The sequence below is a fragment of the Schistocerca serialis genome, chromosome 3 (assembly GCF_023864345.2).
Source record: "Schistocerca serialis cubense isolate TAMUIC-IGC-003099 chromosome 3, iqSchSeri2.2, whole genome shotgun sequence".
NCBI classification, from domain to species: domain Eukaryota; kingdom Metazoa; phylum Arthropoda; class Insecta; order Orthoptera; family Acrididae; genus Schistocerca; species Schistocerca serialis.
In genome coordinates, this window is record NC_064640.1 from 250,606,228 (window position 1) to 250,626,772 (window position 20,545).

General features: G+C 40.8%; 1 protein-coding gene across 2 annotated transcripts in view; it reads left to right on the forward strand.

Moving 5' to 3' along the window:
* Positions 1 to 20,545, forward strand: part of LOC126469997 (uncharacterized) — a 406,280-nt gene that overhangs the window by 379,294 nt on the left and 6,441 nt on the right. For both annotated transcript variants that reach the window (XM_050097453.1, XM_050097454.1), the window contains one exon: positions 8,700 to 8,850. In XM_050097453.1, coding sequence (XP_049953410.1) covers positions 8,700 to 8,850 — 151 coding nt within the window. The remainder of the gene's footprint in view (positions 1 to 8,699; positions 8,851 to 20,545) is intronic.

The following is a 20,545-nucleotide window of genomic DNA, read 5'->3' on the forward strand; positions in this document are numbered from 1 at the left end:
TGAACTACATTATTTGATACTGTTTCAATATTACACACAAGATCCTTCACTATCAAGCTGGTGTCATCAGCAAACAGAAATATTTTTGAATCACCTGTAATACTAGAAGGCATATCATTTATATAAATAAGAAACAGCAGTGGCCCCAGCACCGACCCTTGGGGAACGCCCCACTTAACAGTGCCCCATTGGGACTGAACATCACTACCACTCTCAATATTGCGGAGAATTACCTTCTGCTTTCTGTTCTTAAAGTAAGAGGCGAACCAATTATAAGCTACTCCCCTTACTCCATAATGGTCCAACTTCTGCAGTAATATTTTGTGATCAACACAGTCAAAAGCCTTCGTTAAATCAAAGAAAACACCTAGCGTTCGCAACCTTTTATTTAATCCATCCAAAACCTCACAGAGAAAAGAGAATATAGCATTTTTAGTTGTTAAACCATTTCTAAAACCAAACTGAACATTTGACAGCAAATTATGTGAATTTAAATGCTCCAGTAACCTTGTATATACAACCTTCTCGATAACTGTAGCAAACACCGATGGCATAGAAATAGGTCTATAATTGTGACTTCTGAAATTTTCCCGGCGTATTTCTTCTTCTAATAATTTCCGGGTATCCGGAATCTGGCTGCATACCCGGAAATTATTAGAAGGTCTATAATTGTCAACATTATCCCTGTCTCCCTTTTTATAAAGTGGCTTCACTACCGAGTACTTTAATCGGTCGGGAAACCGACCACTCCTAAAGGAAAAGTTACAGATATGGCTAAGTACTGGCTAACATACATAGAACAATACTTCAGTATTCTGCTAGATACCCCGTCATATCCATGAGAGTTCTTGGTCTTTAGTGATTTAATTATTAACTCAATCTCCCTCCTGTCAGTATCATGGAGGAGCATTTCAGGTAACAGTCTCGGAACACTTTTTCTAAGAGCGCTATATGATTCCCTGTTGGGACTAGGTTTCTATTTAGTTCACCTGCTGTATTCAGAAAGTGATTATTAAATACTGTACATATATGCAACTTATCAGTAACATGGACATTCCCACTATGCACTGATTCTATATCCTCGACCTGTCTCTGCAGACCAGCCACTTCCTTTATGACTGACCATATGGTTTTAATTTTATCCTGAGACTTAGCTATTCTATCTGCATACCACATACTTTTTGCCTTCCTAATAACATTTTTAAGCACCTTACAATACTTTTTGTAATGGGCTGCTGCATTTAGATTTTCACTGTTTCTAACGTTTTGATATAATTGCCACTTTGTTCTACAAGATATTCTTATCCCTCCAGTCAGCCACCCAGGCTGCCTGTTTGTGCTAGTACCCTGTATTGAACGTTCTAACAGAAAGCAACTTTCAAAGAGCACGAGAAAAGTCGCGAGAAAACCATTACATTTATCGTCTACTGTATCAGCACTATAAACATCTTGCCACTCTTGTTCCTTGATAAGGTTTACAAAAGTCTCTACAGCAACTGGATCAGCTTTCCTAAACAGCTGATGACTATATTTAACACGTGTTGCAGCACAAAAATCTTTTAGAGTTAAAATTTGTGCATCATGATCTGAAAGGCCATTCACCTTTTTGCTAACAGAATGCCCTTCTAGTAATGAGGAATGAACAAAAATGTTGTCTATGGTTGTTCTACTGTTCCCTTGCTTTCTGTCATCAGCGCACTCCCAAGTCTCATGTTATTACGCCTGATGGCTGTATTAAGATGAGACCGATCGTGACGCTGAAACAGTTCCACGAAATGCACATTCGTGTTGCCAGTCTGAGTGGCTATCTTTTCCAGGTCACCACCTATGTCATACTCCCCATCCCTATCAATACTATTACCAGCCCCACACACAATCACTACCTGATCCTCTTTAGTAAAATCCCTACATAACCCCCCTATGTTAACAGTCACCTGAGCCAATCCTGCATTAGGCTTCACAATGCTGGTGACCTGGTACTCACTCCCCAGCACTTCCTGCAACTGCTGGCCTACACCTCTGCCATGAGAACTACCTAACAGCAGAACCTTCTTCTTCCTCTTTGACTTTGCAACTGTTCTAGCCACCGCAACTACTGAGGTCTGCTGCATACTTCCTACATCTACAGCTACTAGAGATTCCTCTCCACTAGACTCTGACAGTTGGTCATATCTATTGTAAACACCAATAGTAAAACTATCTGAAAATCTTCTTCTCCTAGCAGATCTATTGCCAACAGCCAGCTCCCATTCCCCGACCCCCTTCTCCCTCATCCTATCTAGCTCCTCCTGTGCGTTTTTCAACTGCACCTGAAAGGCCTAGATCTTACACTCCTGCTCCTCTATCAACTTACTCTTGCTACATAACCTGCAGTTCCAGGAGAGGAATTCATCAGAATGCCCACTGACTTCCCCACTGCATTCCCCCCAGTGAAAATACTTTGAACAAGTCTCACACCGCAATCCACTACTCATGAACCTACGGCAAAGCCCACACTTCTCACTCATGGTAAAATTTTACTTTTTCTAAGTTCCGCTACTACAATAAGAAGATGTTAAGAACCTGACTGCAATAAACACAAACTTACTCTACAAGGGAAGTAACTACTATTATTAACAGTATTAATAAACAACAAATGTAAATAAAGCAAAAGACTAATACAGAAAGAGAATCAAACGTCTAATGACACAGTAACAAAGCTGAAAACAGTTCCCAAAAGGTTCTTCTGAAATTATTTCACCAGAAAACACAAAAAACGCCAGTTGAAGACTACTAAAGTTCCTAAATAAACCACTATACACAAACAGTTAATTAGTACTTAGCTTTCGATGCGCCGCTACAGCTGCAACTGGTCAGTGCTGAATGTAAACACAGGTAAGAGGTTACGTTGCTTGGTACGAAACACTCACAAATATCAGGTCACAACACAAGAAAGGCAGAGATGAATGAAGAAACCACTAATAAGTCATATCTATTGTAAACACCAATAGTCAAACTATCTGAAAATCTTCTTCTCCTAGCAGATCTCTTGCCAACAGCCAGCTCCCATTCCCCGACCCCCTTCTCCCTCCTCATCCTATCTAGCCCCTCCTGTGCGTTTTTCAACTGCACCTGAAGTGCTGGCAGTTCGAACAAGAGGTGACCGAGATGTGTAACCAATGGCACCCCATACAATCATGCCCAGTGATACGCCAGTATGGCGATGATGGATACACACTTCCAATGTACGTTCACCACCATGTCACCAAACACGGATGTGACCATCATGATGCTGTAAACAGAACCTGTATTCATTCAAAAAAATGATGTTTTGCCATTTGTGCACCCAGGTTCGTCATTGAGTACACCATCAAAGGCGCTCCTGTCTGTGATGCAGCGTGAAGGGTAACCACAGCCATGGTCTCCGAGCTGATAGTCCATGCTGCTGCAAAACGACGTCGAACTGTTCATGCAGATGGTTGTTGTCTTGCAAACGTCCCCATCTGTTGACTCAGGGATCGAGACATGGCTGCACGATCCGTTACAGCCACGTGGATAAGATGTCTCTCATCTTGACTGCTAGTGACACGAGGCCATTGGGATCCAGCACGGTGTTCCGTATTACCCTCCTGAACCCACCGATTCCATATTCTGCTAACAGTCATTGGATCTCGATCAACGTGAGCAGCAATGTCGCGATACGATAAACTGCAATCGTGATAGGCTACAATCAAACCTTTATCAAAGTTGTAAACGTGATGGTACACATTTCTCCTCCTTACACGCGGCATCACAACAACGTTTCACCAGGCAACGCTGGTCAACTGCTCTTTGTGTATCAGAAATCGGTTGTGTGAATGCTCTGAAAAGCTAATAATTTGCATATCACAGCACCTTCTTCCTGTCAGTTAAATTTCGCGTCTGTAGCACGTCACCTTTGTGGTGTAGCAATTTTAATGGCTAGTAGTGTAGATCATCTGTATCATTAGTAGCAGTTGCCAGAAAAGATGCTCTTTATGTTACATTGCATGTTATATTATGGAGCAGCATCTATTGGAAGAAATAGTGTTTTCCCTTAGAAGTAGTGCATAAAATTCATTTATGTGAGTTCTTAGTTGTCTAGATGCAACAGATGTGTACATTTGCAGTTCTATTGAACAGACAGTGTAGTTTTTCTGCTCACTATATGCTTAATAGCCAGTTAACACTCTTTTCCACTTGTAGAAATGCCAAATTTTCAAGTTCTTATTATCTCTTAAAGTCAGATGATTCCAGTTCTCCTATGTGTTGAATATGGAAGGACAACTTTTGTAAATAATCTGAAGAGACTGCTAACCAACTCCATATGAAACACCTGTTCATCATGAGAAATTTCACATGTACCACTTTCCCCACATGGAGACTCTGAACAACCCTACACAGATGTTTTGAATCTTCACATTCTTGAACACCCCTCACTATACTAAATGATAGAAGCAACACGTTACATTTGCACATTTGGATTTCCGATTATATAACTTCAATTTAATGGAGTGTTGAGCTCCAATTTAAAATGTCAAATGCAGAAAATTAACCTAAATATTCACAGTAACGGTAATGAACATTACTAACAGCCAAGTATTGCACACCAAAATCTAGTCACACTTGCTACTAAATGCAACAGTTAGAAAACATGTCTAAATAATAACTGGGATTCCCAGAGTGCTACTTAAATGTAAAAAAAATAATACCTATCATGGCAATTTTTTCATTATTAATGCAATGTCCAGCATATTTCTATACATTTCTGTGAGAAGTGCAGCTTGGTTGTAGTGAGATTTTATGTTTTATTGATGTTTTTGTTTCTTTTGAACAGTTTCTTTTGGATTTCCCATTACAGTGATAAAATTTACTGAAAATGTTTCTTTAAAATTATGACTTCATGACTATAATTGTTGAAATTAAATAAATACAATCTTAGGTTAAGTGTGCACAGGATCAGCTATGATTTAAATCCATATCTGCAGCTCTTTCAGCCAATCTCTGTCACCTGAATAAATACAAAACAATCCAAGCCTTTGGAAGATGTTTTCATCAGCATGGCTAAGAAAGCAAAGTATCTGAGAACCACAACACAATTAACCAATAATAATATGATCACTTTACAAAATATTAGTCAACTTCCCCACTCCTCTCCTCCTGCCCCACCCTCCATGTCAAGAGAGCGACACTTTCGAGCACTGCAGAATTGGTACCAGGTCATCCACTACTGACATAAGCTATATCAATGAAGTGGTGTATATGTGCCAGTTGGTTGAATGGAATCGGTGCAATTCCATGGATCACCATGGTGACATGACAGAAAGGAGCTAACATGATGATTCCCACACATAAATGATGCTGCCAGATCTGTTAGTGTATTAATATGGACTGTACAATGTGTCTACAAGGAATGATATACCATTCAGGGCCATGTAATATGGTATAAACCAATGATCATAAACAGATCCTAACTGAAAAATGTCACACCTCAGCAATGACAACTAGTTTCAAACTCTACTGACATTTTGCTGCTGTCATTGACTTCAGAGCCATCTCAACCAGTTTCCAAGGGAACCTTGTGAAGGGAACTACATGTAATATGACATTTAGAGTTGGGTACCTGGCAAAAGACCATCACTCAAAGCATTTCATAAAGCTGCCTATCTTCAGTGTGCCAAACAACACACAAACTGGATAGTAGCTGACTGGAAGCAGATGTTTTTGAATGATGCAAGGTGACAAGTGAACTGATAGTCCAATAATGCATTTAACCTGCAGTGTGAGGAGAGTGTATACTATGATCAAAATAACAAAGTAATTGACTGTTCAGCATGGGAAGAGATGATGTTGTCAGTTCACCTAAGCCTATGCATGCAATATGGCAGTGACAGCAAGAGCTGGGCAATTCCATTCTGAATACATTCACATGCCGCTCATTAATGTGCAGTACTGGGTTTATTTAAAAGAAAGCAATGGAGACAATGAAAATTAACCATGATTATTACATTACTGGTTGCAAGTATCATCCACAGCTGGCTGTAGCAACTAGAAACTGATGATACAGCAGAGAAATACAACAACAGTGAACAGAAGGCATGACTGAGCTCATTTTTTGACTGATTGTTGCTGTCCTGTAATCAAACAGCTGTCAGACACCTTTTTTTATTCTGATCCAGATGTAGTTCAGGTCAGAGTTAGTTCCATAGTTTTTTGAAGATGTTTTTCACAATGTGACTTTAGCCCATTTATTCAAGTTACTGTGAACATTCTTGGTGACCAAGGATAGCCTTTTCTTCTACATCTTCATGATGAGTATGCTGTGGATACTTCAATCCTCCAAGATGACAACAGCCATTTTCACAGAGCAGCATGTATAAATTCTGGTTTGATGAACACTCAGGCACCTTATTGAATTTCAACTGACATATAAATTACCCAATGTTAATCCCATAGAAAATGTCTGGGACCATTTGAAACAGCAGGTGAAATCTAGCAGTCAACATCCCCACAATTTTGTAGCTCTACAGGTTCTAATCACAAATGGGTGGTTTGAGTTGGATGTGACATACCTAAAGAAATTTGTGGACTCTCTTCCTCACTTTTTGAGCCCATTATCAAGATCAGAGACTGTGTTACCCAGTATTAGTATAACACCTTCTGAGAGTGACTAGTTTTTGTCCAATGTGCGTACCTTCAAATACTAAAATGACTGCTTGAGCCAATACAGCAAAAAAATTGTCCACATTGTAGTGATCCAAGGTTCCTCCAAAATGACAATGTTCTTGATCCTATGTCATGAAGTATTAGACAGTTCATGGCCGAAATGAAATGCCCAAAATTTTGCACCCACCTTACTCAGCAGGTCCAAACTCCTATGTGACCTTTTCCTCTTCTGTAGAATGAAAAAGGCCTATAAGGCAAAAGTCCTCAGAACTTAGAAGATGTGAAATCAGAATACACATGAAAAAGAATTTTTGAAAACAAGCATTGAAATCGAACTTCATCATTAATGGGATGTTAAACTCTAATCTTCCTTTCTTTTTCTTTGTAGCATGGCTTCATTTATACCTCATTTAGGATGAAAGCTAGGAAGTATAGGGTTTAACATCCCATTAACAATGATATGGGACCAATGACCAAGCAGTTTGGTCCCTCCCCCTGCCTTTAAACTGACCAACCAACCAACAACAAAATCATCAGAGGCAATAATACTGAGTCCATGTGGCTCAAAGGTTTGGTGTGAGTCTTTCAATTGGATGACTCTTCAGAAACTTACATGTCCCTAACCTACCCTAGTAATCATATGAGGGAAAGCTGAAGTACAGTTTAATGTGGAATCCAAACCACCTGTCAGTCCTGGTGAATCTTCACATCATTGAGAGGTGAAGGATAGTTAAAGGCAGATGGAAATACTTTGTGGTCTGGCCGAGATTTGATCCTGCAACCTTTCAGTTTCCAGATATGTGCTTCACCATTAGACCATCAGGCGTGACTATTATTAAAAATGGGTCATACTAGGAGATCATTGAATTGCAGATGGATGGAAACCACTCACTCCATTGTGGCCACCCATTGTCAAGAAATGAAGTTAACCACATTAAAAAAATACTTGTTTTCTGGTTGTCATGGTGATTAGAAATAAACCACAAACATATGCCATCAAACCACAAACACAATTTTTTTAATTCATTAAAAATTTCATGTATCTCAGTTACTGTCATAAAAGCACAAAAAATCAACATCCACCTCATAAAGTGGAAAATATGATTATTTGGAAAAGTAATCAGTCAACACATCCCAATTTCAATACCATAGAGCTAATTCAAATCTTTTTTTCTGTGTGTATGGACATTGAAGTGGTGAATGAAAATTTGTACCAAGGCCAGGATTCAAACCTGGGTCTCTACTCACTAGGCAGATGCACGACCACTATGCCACACTGGTGCAGTGGCTTTGCACAACAGCATGGACAACCTAGCACATCTCCCTCCTCAATCCAAATTCCCATTCACACCTCGGCCCACTTGGTATTCCCCCCAAAACTTGAACAACAATGCAGAGTCTCTCCCGCTCTATTGGAATAATACCTCAGCATCAAATAAAATGGAGAATCCTGTCCGAAATCCAATCATAGGTGCTTTAATCAAATAAAACTGTTTTTCATTCATTGCTTCAGTCTGCAAATATACATCATAGATATTTGAGACTTGAAAAAAGTTGCCGGAACCATATGGCTTCATTTGATCAAATTTTTTCTGTTTGTGCACCATTTTTAGCATGGTTAAAGTCCATCTGTCTCCTTCAGTAATCTATATACAGCAGAATTCACCAAAAAAGTGTGGTATACATGACTCTTGTTGCCTCCTGGTTCATTTGAATGGTGAGTTGTCCCTCTATAGTATGGTGGTAGGTCATAATGTATTAGTGTAGGCAACATAAACTGTGGACATGGTGCCCTGCAGTTTTCTCAAAAGCTATTCATGATGGGGCTGCTAGCCCTCTAACAAAATATTTTCAGCACAGAGCTATGCAAGCAGTTCACAAACTTCACTTAGCAAAGCATATAAACTGACAGTTAGGGTCAAATGTGGCTCATTTGTAACTGAATCTGGATTATAAATTTATAGGCAAATAGAAAAAGAAATGAAAAAGTTACAATTCTAACTTCACATTTATTGGAGTGTGTTTTAATTTTTCAGTCATGAAAAAAAGAAAATGTACTGGGAACAACTGGAGATGAGGTGTCGTTATATGTATCGACAACAGCACACAGCACGCCACTGCAACTGCTGCGATGATTGCCGCTACCCACTTCCACATGAAGGATTCCCTTGGGAGGTTATGGATGAGAGATAACAAACCTTTAATTGAATTTATGTGTTAGAATAAAATATTATTAAAAGTATACAGAAATAACAAAACCATCTACATACAGATTACACCTACAACTCTTAAAATACACCAATACAATATTCCCCTTTCACAGTGGCATGAGGGACTGTTGCCAACAACTTTAACATGGATAATTACTTGGTTAAATTGTAAAATATATTAAGTTACATATAAGTTACTAACAAAAACTGAAAAATTTCATTTATCATCAGCAATTAAGATATGTAACATATAGCAGTGAGTGAAATTCATTCCCTTATGTACTTGACCAGTGGGCATCAAATAACCTTCATCATGAACTATGTTTCCTAACATCACATCTAGGTGGTGATAAATGTAATATGATTGACAATGTATAGTAGTTCTGCCTTTATATAAAACTGCCAATCCCTAAGCATATAAACTGACAGTTAGGGTCAAATGTGGTTCATTTGTAACTGAATATAGATTATAAATTCACAGGCAAATGGAAAAAGAAATGAAAAGGTTTCAATTCTAACTAAAACACCATCATCAGCTGTTCAGTATATTTTGATACAACTAAAGAGTGGAAATGGAAAATGTTCTAGATGCCAAATTTCACATATGTCAGGAAAATGAAAAATCAATGTGTATGCAGTTCACTTGCAGGTCTTGGTTCTGCAATGGCCCATTTACTTTGTAAGTGTATTGTACAAGAGTATTCACTGTCGCCCCTTATTTTCACTAAAATGAATTACCAGAACACAACCCTTGATATAAAAATATGTTTATTCTCATAATACACAAGATGTGCACTCACTGTTGCTCTTGACTTGACTGAGACATACCTCCACCTGTGACGTAGTCTCCAGGCTACCTGTTGCTCTAACACATGGCAAGATAACAATGCTTGCTGCTCACTGCAATACTTACCAGGATGAGACATAAATCTGCTAACTGCAGTCTCCAAAGTAACTTATTCTAACATAAGGCAAGACACAATGCATCCCACTCAGTGAAGTGCTATCCAGGCTGAGACACATCTGCTTGCTGCAGATTCTCCGAGGTAACTCTTATGTTACCTTGATGTGGCCCCTCAGCCATACCTGCCTGTCCCAAGCAAAATGACCCTCTCCCTTAAAACCCACTTCCTTTCGTCTTTCCCTCTCCTTCCCTCTTTCCTGATGAGGCAACAGTGTGTTGCGAAAGCTTGAATTTTGTGTGTATGTATGTGTCTGTTTGTGTTTCTATCGACCTGCCAGCGCTTTCGTATGGTAAGTCACATCATCTTTGTTTTTAAATATAAAATTTGTTTGTTTTTAATACATAAAGTGTGATAAAATGATTATGAGTTGTCTACTTCATAATTAAGGTGATATAACAAATAAATAAAATGTAGCATTTGTTGAGAATATTTTATTTCAATAATTATAACAAAAATTAAAATATTGTGAAAGTGAAAACATTAATTTTAATATCTTGTTGAGCCAACTTTTGGAGCTATGAGAGCCTTAATATGACATGGCATGCTGTCAATGCAGGACTGTACAGTTTCCTGCATTTGCAGATAATGATACCACACATTGATGATCTTCTCAAAGAGCTGTGTTTTTGTTGTGATGACATCTTTTGCTACCTCCCTCTTCATTAGTTCCCATACTTTTTTTCTGTGGGGTTCATGTTGGAACTATTACCAGGCCAGTCTAACAGAGGGATATTTTGTTCCTTCAGAAAGGATTTAATTGACCTGGCTGTGTGACAGGGACCTCCATTCTGCATAAAAATAAATGGTTCCCCATTCGGGGACCATTCTCTGAGCTGTGGTATTAACTGTTTTTGTTTTTGCAGGACTTCCTTGAACTGGTCTTGCCTCATTATGCCTTTAACCATGTAAAGACATCCTGTACCCTTGCCACAGATGACAGACCAAATCATCAACTTAGTTGCGTGCTTTATGGTGTGAATAATGCAGTTGGGATGAAATTTTTCTCCTGTTCGATGGCGCACATACTGATTTCAGCTAAAATTTCAAATGTGTTTTCATCGCTGAAGCATACCTGTAAAAATCAAGAAACATACATATACTATGAATAAATGTACATAGGTTATATCATATTGCAAATAATAATTTTAAAGTTAAATTACCAATCTCCAGAAATCCACATCCTTATGTCACCACTGTTTAGCCTACTTCAGATGCTTTACTTTCATTGTGGCTGTTAACATTGGTTTTCTAGTGGGTTGACAGGCCTTGAAATCAATATCCTTCAACTTTCTGCAAACAGTGCATCAGATGCATTCACATTAGCCTCTTCCAGTTGAGATTTTATCTGAAACTTCCTGGTAGATTAAAACCGTGTGCTAGATTGAGACTCAAACTCAGGACTTTTGCCTTTTGCAGGCAAGTGCTCTACCACCTGAGCTACCCAAGCAGACTCATGTCCCATCCTAACAGCTTCAATTCTGCCAGTACCTCGTCTTCAACCTTTCAAACTTCACAGAAGCTCTTCTGTGAATCTTGCGGAAGTAGCACTCCTGGGAGAAAGGATATTGCACAGACATGGCTTCGTCACAGCCTGGAGGATGTCTCCAGAATGAGATTTTTCGCTCTGCAGTGGAGTGTGTGCTGATATGAGACTTCCTGGCAGATTAAAACTGTGTGCCAGACTGTGACTCAAACTCGGGACCTTTGCCTTTCACGGGCAAGTGCTCTACCATCCGAGCTACCCAAGCATGACTCACGACCCGTCCTCACAGCTTCAATTCTGCCAGTACCTCGTCTGCCAGGAAATTTCATATCAGTGCACACTCCACTGCAGAGTGAAAATCTCATTCTGGAGATTTTATCTGTTTTGTTGTTTCAAATTTGTTTTCTAGGCAAATTCTTTTGAGAAAACTTTCTGACCTTGGAGTGAAAATTGGTTTTCTTCGACATTTATTCTTCCTTTTGGGGCTCAGTTCTTCACCTGAATCAATTTTCTTCTTTATGCGCCTCACACTAGCTTCTGATGTTTCCAACCTTTGTGAAATTTCTTGACTGGAATACATTTTTGTGTTAATAAGATTTTTTATGTGGTGGAATATCCCCTCTTTTACCTATTTTTAAAGGTCACAGTTAGTAATATCTGTTTGTTAAACAATCAATTGTGATGTCGATATTACAAAATTGATAATAAAAGTGAGCAAAATATTACACCAGTTACATGCAAGGACACTATTGAGCAGGTCCTTTCCTGTATGCTGTACTCTGCATATTAATACCTACAATAAGTCAACAATCCAATGTCATGAAGCAATAATAGATACAAAATTCAACAATGTAATAAGTTCCCTGAATAGCTGTCATAATTTTTCTGATTAATCGCAATAAATATAGTACTCAACATGTAATTATTACAAACAACATTAAAAATGTGCAGTTCGTCTAATAATTTGGCCAGGGACTGTATGTCAACCAACCAGCTGTCCACCAGAATGACTTGTCACCACCAAACTGTGGCCAAGAACAACATCGACCACCCAATGGCACAACATTCAGCTGAGCACAACATGCCTGAGTTCAATGGCTGCTTCAAATCTGGGTCATCTGGAGCCATCCATCCACCATCAGTTTTTGTGAACTACACAGCTGAGTGATATCTGTGCAACACCTCCTCTGATCGCATAACCCTTCTGTCATCAGTTTCCATTAATCTCTGTCCGCTATTATTAACAATAATTATTTATCTTTTTCTCTCTATTTCTCTCCTTTTCCACTACTGCTCCCTCCTCCCTCCCCACCTCTCCCTTGCCCAGCCCACCACCTAACCTGCAGCATCTCACTGTCCGCCATCCCCACCATACTATCTGTCTCCCTCCCCGCCGCAGCTTCCTCCTTAGCCCCACCCAGTTGTCACTCCCATCATGCACTGGTGCCACTGCTCGCAGTGTGCTTTCAGTTGCCTGAGACTGCAGTCATGGCTGAGATATGGACATTACCACCCACAACAAGTTTTCTACATCAAAATCTAAAAATACAACTGCACCCTGAAAATAGCTGTGAAGTGCTTGTGAAGAATGACTGTTTAAATACTGCTGTACACTTTCTAATATATATATAATGCTGTCTTTACAATCCATTTCAGAGGAATACATCGGAACCTTGTTTAATTTTAGTGATTTCAGCTGTTTCTCAATGGCACTGATACTAAAATCTACACTCCTGGAAATGGAAAAAAGAACACATTGACACCGGTGTGTCAGAGCCACCATACTTGCTCCGGACACTGCGAGAGGGCTGTACAAGCAATGATCACACGCACGGCACAGCGGACACACCAGGAACCCCGGTGTTGGCCGTCGAATGGCGCTAGCTGTGCAGCATTTGTGCACAGCCAGTTTGCCGTGGCATACGGAGCTCCATCGCAGTCTTTAACACTGGTAGCATGCCGCGACAGCGTGGACGTGAACCGTATGTGCAGTTGATGGACTTTGAGTGAGGGCGTATACTGGGCATGTGGGAGGCCGGGTGGACGTACCGCCGAATTGCTCAACACATGGGGCGTGAGGTCCTTACAGTACATCGATGTTGTCGCCAGTGGTCGGCGGAAGGTGCACGTGCCCGTCGACCTGGGACCGGACCGCAGCGACGCACGGATGCACGCCAAGACCGTAGGATCCTACGCAGTGCCGTAGGGGACCGCACCGCCACTTCCCAGCAAATTAGGGACACTGTTGCTCCTGGGGTATCGGCGAGGACCATTTGCAACCGTCTCCATGAAGCTGGGCTACGGTCCCGCACACCGTTAGGCCGTCTTCCGCTCACGCCCCAACATCGTGCAGCCCGCCTCCAGTGGTGTCGCGACAGGCGTGAATGGAGGGACGAATGGAGACGTGTCGTCTTCAGCGATGAGAGTCGCTTCTGCCTTGGTGCCAATGATGGTCGTATGCGTGTTTGGCGCCGTGCAGGTGAGCGCCACAATCAGGACTGCATACGACCGAGGCACACAGGGCCAACACCCGGCATCATGGCGTGGGGAGCGATCTCCTACACTGGCTGTACACCACTGGTGATCGTCGAGGGGACACTGAATAGTGCACGGTACATCCAAACCGTCATCGAACCCATCGTTCTACCATTCCTAGGCCGGCAAGGGAACTTGCTGTTCCAACAGGACAATGCACATCCGCATGTATCCCGTGCCACCCAACGTGCTCTAGAAGGTGTAAGTCAACTACCCTGGCCAGCAAGATCTCCGGATCTGTTCCCCATTGAGCATGTTTGGGACTGGATGAAGCGTCGTCTCACACGGTCTGCACGTCCAGCACGAACGCTGGTCCAACTGAGGCGCCAGGTGGAAATGGCATGGCAAGCCGTTCCACAGGACTACATCCAGCATCTCTACGATCATCTCCATGGGAGAATAGCAGCCTGCATTGCTGCGAAAGGTGGATATACACTGTACTAGTGCCGACATTGTGCATGCTCTGTTGCCTGTGTCTATGTGCCTGTGGTTCTGTCAGTGTGATCATGTGATGTATCTGACCCCGGGAATGTGTCAATAAAGTTTCCCCTTCCTGGGACAATGAATTCACGGTGTTCTTATTTCAATTTCCAGGAGTGTATATACCATTCACCTTGGCGGTGTTACCTGAATTAAATAGGGGTAGCACTGATGTATCTTCTTCCTCTGTAAAGGAATACACTACTGGCCATTAAAATTATTACACCAAGAAGAAATGCAGATGATAAATGGGTATTCATTGGACAAATATATTATACTACAACTGACATGTGATTACATTTTCACGCAATTTGGGTGCATAGCTCCTGAGAAATCAGTACCCAGAACAACCACCTCTGGCCGTAATAACGGCCTTGATAAGCCTGGGCATTGAGTCAAACAGAGCTTGGATAGCGTGTACAGGTACAGCTACCCATGCAGCTTCAACATGATACCACACTTCATCAAGAGTAGTCACTCGCGTATTGTGACGAGCCAGTTGCTCAGCCACCATTGACCAGACGATTTCAATTGGTGAGAGATATGGAGAATTTGCTGGCCAGGGCAGCAGAGGAACATTTTCTGTATCCAGAAAGCCCTGTACAGGACCTGCAACATGTGGTCGTGCATTATCCTGCTGAAATGTAGGTTTTCGCAGGGATCGAATGAAGGGTAGAGCCACGGCTCATAACACATCTGAAATGTAACGTCCACTGTTCAAAGTGCCGTCAATGCAAACAAGAGGTGATCGAGACGTGTAACCATTGGCAGCCCTTACCATCAAGCCTGGTGATACGCCAGTATGGCGAAGATGAATACACACTTCCAATGTGCGTTCACCACAATGTCGCCAAACACAGATGTGACCATCACGATGCTGTAAACAGAACCTGGATTCATCCAAGAAAATGACGTTTTGCCATTCGTGCACCCAGGTTCATCATTGAGTACACCATCACAGGCACTCCTGTTTGTGATGCAGCATCAAGGGTAACTGCTGCAAAGGTCTCCGAGCTGATAGCCCATGCTGCTGCAAATGTCGTCGAACTGTTTCGTGCAGATGGTTGTTGTCTTTCAAACATCCCCATCTGTTGACTCAGGGATCAAGACGTGGCTGCATGATCCATTACAGCCATGTGGACAAGATGCCTGTCATTTCAATTGCTAGTGATACAAGGTGGTTGGGATCCAGCACGGAATTCCATATTACGCTCCTGAACCCACTCATTCCATATTCTGCTAACAGTCATTGGATCTCGACCAACGCGAGCAGCAATGTCGCGATACGATAAACCACAATCACGTAGGGTACAATCCAACCTTTATCAAAGTCGGAAATGTGATGGTACGCATTTCTCCTCCTTATACGACGCATCACTACAACGTTTCACCAGGCAATGCAGGTCAACTACTGTTTGTGTATGAGAAATCGGTTGGAAACTTTCCTCATGTCAGCATGTTGTAGGTGTTGCCACCAGCACCAACCTTGTGTGAATGCTCTGAAAAGCTAATCATTTGCATATCACAGCATCTTCTTCCTGTCAGTTAAATTTCGCATCTGTAGCATGTCATCTTCGTGGTGTGGCAATTTTAATGGCCAGTAATGTATATCAATGAAAATTATCAACTTTTGAAAATATAATGTAATTGGATAGATATAAAATCGACTCAACAAGTGGCAGCAGCAGAACACGTGTATAAAATGTATTCAGAGTTAGCAAGTTTCCAAAGCTAGTGGCTCCTTCTTCTGGCAGAAGAAGTCTTCCTTCCCCTTCAACCCTTCTGCCAGATGAAGGATCCACTGGCTCCAAAAGCTTGTAAATTGCAATACAATTGATAAGTGTGTTTTCCTGCTGCCACTCCACTTGGTGAGTTGATTTTTTATCCATCCAATTACTTTATATTTTCTGTGAAGGAATGTTTGGAAACAGCGAGATTGACAGCCTCTACATTAGAATGGAATTTACACTGATATATGACTCTGAACATCAACATTGAGGTGATAGTCTGTTTGGCAACAGCACAATGAATCAAGAGTATTTTCAGCACATGCTTCTGTCATATCAGCCACTTCTTTTCCCAGAATTCTCATGTGTTCTGACCCAGTGGAATAACACCTCATTCTAATCCTTTGTAGCTGTATAATGTTGACCAGTATTGTCTGGACTGTGTAACATATACAATGGATTCAGAAATTTAGAGCATGTGAAACATTTTGCTTTACAAATACACATCATCTGTTCCAGTTCCTCTAGGTTATATGTAACTACGCATGAGACAGAGTACACCAATTTCGTAAACATATTTTAAGAACATTCTCAGGAGAAGTTACAATGCAGCTATGAAAACCCATCTGTTTAGATCTATCAGTGAATACACCCATTTAGTTGTGGAGTTTATTTAAAATTCTATAAAATAGAGTTAAAAATGCTAAACCTAAATTTTTTTGGGCCTCTTCAATAGAGTGGTTAGAAGTCAACTCCAACTCTGGGTTGCGGGTGATATTTTCCTTATGCCACCTACCATTAGGTCCTGCTTGGCATACATATCAAATGGTTTAAGTGTTCATGGGCAATTCATTTAATGAGGTACAGTTTGGAATGTAGATGATCATGAAACAGCAAAACATCTATAGACATAACACACCACAAGGTGCTACCACCAGATTCCTAGTGGAGGCTGCCCAGCCACAGAATGTGGATGGAAGCAGCCATAGGTAGCCTCATTCCCACATGGTGGATGATACTGATGGTCTTGATATATGTAGGTCTCACAGCTCTGTATAATGTGAATGCAGAATTTAACTGCAACTGCAAAGAATAATTCTAAAACTGAAGCAAATGAATGACATCATCATCACTGAGGTGCTTAAGATCTTCAGCATCTTTGGTGATTCTTCCTATCAGATCCCTTAAGTGCTGTAACCATGAGAACTTCTCATCATTATGTCTGCCTTTGGACATCCAAGGAAAAAGAGACAACAGTTCTTCATTTCCTGCAGTCACTTATAATGAACAGAAACACAAAAGCACATCTCTTTAATTTTCCCACATATGTGTCAGTGATGAGAAGCACAATTTCTTAAAGAAGAAGCGATTGCATTTCATTACTTTGAAAATGAATGAGCCATGTATTTTCTTTGCTGCAAACAGAGATTTATTTTCCTTTTCTTGCCTTAATGGAATTTCCAACCAGCAATCTCATTCTGTAGAACCTCTTACTATTTTTTTTTAAAAAAATCATCTAATGTTGCTTAAGATTAATATTGTTCCTTGGTACTGGTTATATTTTCAATACTTTGTGTTAAAATCAAAAACTCTTTTTTAATTATTGTTTATTATTTTTGATTCTTCCTTTTCTTTCTGTTTAGTAAAGTAAATTCTGTGGACAGACATGCATATAAAATGGTTTTACACATTTTCCTCAGTTCAGTAGACAATCCTGATTAAGATATAAGATAATTTAGTAATCATTTTAGGCACTGGCATTTTCCTAGGCATATCAGTTACGTTGTATGGAGTTTCTATGCACCATTACCTTGTGAAGCTACTAACTTTGAAAATGGCCTTGAATCTGAATATGTAAATTGCAAAGCAGTGAACTTAGTTCGCATCACCAATTGATACACCAAATTACTGTTGAACTGGTTAAACACAAATGCTGGATGTAAATATGTAAGTCTCAAAATTCTTAAATACTACTCTCATGATTACATCAGTTCTTTTTTATTTTGTTTGCTTTGTTTCTCATCAGTATTGTCATGAGCTGTGGTGCATGCAGTATGGCATAATTGTTAGCATCACTGACTGGTGTGCTTAGGATCACCAGTTCAAATCCAATCATCAGGAATTATTTCTCATTTAATGTTTATCTGTTCTTGAAATATGTTATGTTTGTAATGTTTGTTTATTTTGAAATATTCAGTATTTGTATAAATACCAGCATTTGGGAATATTCAGTGTTTGTATAAACAGCTGCATTCTCTGTCCAGGAGTTTAGTTCTGTTCTGCCTATAAGCTGGTGTCAAGTGATGCTAAGTTTTGAACTTTCTTATGATCCTGCCTTCATATTTGGAGTTGATTATGGTTTCAATGTGACATTGTTTGGTGAAGGTAGGCCAAACTGATGAAAACATTTGGCAACAATCTGCAGCAAGTCTGATTATTAAAAGAACAATTTAAGAACAGGACCAACATAATGGGGAAATGACCTGCTCATACATATAGATATTTTGGCCCTATGCCCCATCATGAACCCCAGTATGACAGAAGTCAACAAAATCTCACACTTGATGAAAGGAGTCACAGAAGACATTTGCCAATATCTTCTGGTAAAGTATGTCATAACAGAGGAATTCACCAAGCGGTGCCAGCAAATTGAGAAAAAAAAGGGGCCCCCCGGGTCCCAAGGTCGCGATGGCGGCGTCACTGTCCCGCCGAGATAATTTGTCCTTTTAGGACAATTATCTGAGCAAGCACCCACGCCAGCAAAAGGTTGCGACGCAGTCATGTTTCGATTCATACAAAAAAGAACTGGATGAAAGAAATATGGTCAGTTGCAGAATGTGGTTTCTGTGACAGTTGTGGAAGACCACCACGAATTCACCTCTCTCATATGCCAGATAGGAAGACAAGGGATACAGTAGTGTATGGCAGTCACAATAACAAAAGACAGCAGCCATCCATGTGGGCCCCATGCATTAGGAGGTAACAGGGAATGTTAAAGAAGGGTGTATTGATCTTTAACACCAATCTCTGCCACTAGTCAAACACTCCAAGAATGGACTTGACAAACTCACACTTACGCAGTGGCCAACTCAGACTTATGCAACAACCATCAAATGACAATGCAACATCTGATCACTGCAGATATGACCAACTCCACTGACAAGTACTGCATCCCATGGAAGAACAGACATTTGGAGGACAGAGGACATCATGTCAATATGTTTGCCCCATGGATGCGCTGGACACATTGTACACTACTGCAGAGAGAGAAGACAAGTGCTTTATCACTATTACATGGCAATACACCAACCATCACAACAGTCTTCTCCGTGCCAGTCATAGTTGACCTGTGGGACAAAGCCCATTGCCATTCCCTGGATGTTGTCACTCCCAATACATTGCAGCTTTTTCCCATTGCCATACAGAGCTACCAGCCACATGCGTAGCCACCAACTTCAGGAAAACTAAGTAAGGTGACCACCTGTGAAGGTGAGACTGCCAGAGATGCAAATCCTCTATGGACAACAGTCACCAAGCTGTCAGGAAATCTCATTGATGTCATCACTGATGACCAGCCTATCCAGGCACTTGTGGATTCAGGAGCTTCTTTTCTTGTAATGTCAGGCAATTATCACAGTAGCTAAAGAAGATGAAAGCAATTGTGCTGAAGGTCACAAATGGGAAATATGTCCAGCTAAAAATAAATGTAAATGTCATGTGGCTAGGGCCTCCCGTCGGGTAGACCATTTGCCAGGTGCAAGTCTTTTGATTTGACGCCACTTCAGTGACTTGCATGTCGATGAGGATGAAATGATGACGATTAGGACAACACAACACCCTGTCCCTGAGCGGAGAAAATCTGTGACCCAGCCTGGAATCGAACCCAGGCCCTTAGGATTGACATTTTGTCACACTGACCACTCAGTTACCAGGGGCGGACATACGTCCAGCTGACAGTAAAACATATTGCAAGAATAATTATCAATGACAGAACACAGCCGTTTAAATCTGTCATTCCAATAGAAAGTAGTCATAATGTTGTTCTCAGATGGGACTTCTTGCAGGCACCATAAGCAGTCATAGACTGTGGAGGATCAGAGCTCCAGACTGATGAAGGAATTCCAATAAGCACACATAACAAAAATTGCTCTAGCTGGCTGTTTATCCTAAAGACGTTATCCAGCCATCATCAATGAGACAAGTGGTCATTTGAGATGCTCAGTTAAACTGCGAAGCTTTTGTCAATTGCACAAAGCTACCCAGGCTCACAAAAGAAAGTGACAATCATAAGCATTGTTAGGTGGTCTTGGAAAACTGTGAATCACCAGTTGTCACAAGCAGCCAGAACTCATCTCTAAAGGTATGTGTGAAGGGACAGCCAAATCAATCCATGAAGGACAGCTTAGTGTCATCAACAAAGAATCATTCTCTGCTACCATTAGAGATAATTCAGGGGGAGAAAGCTTCAATCAAACTACCCAT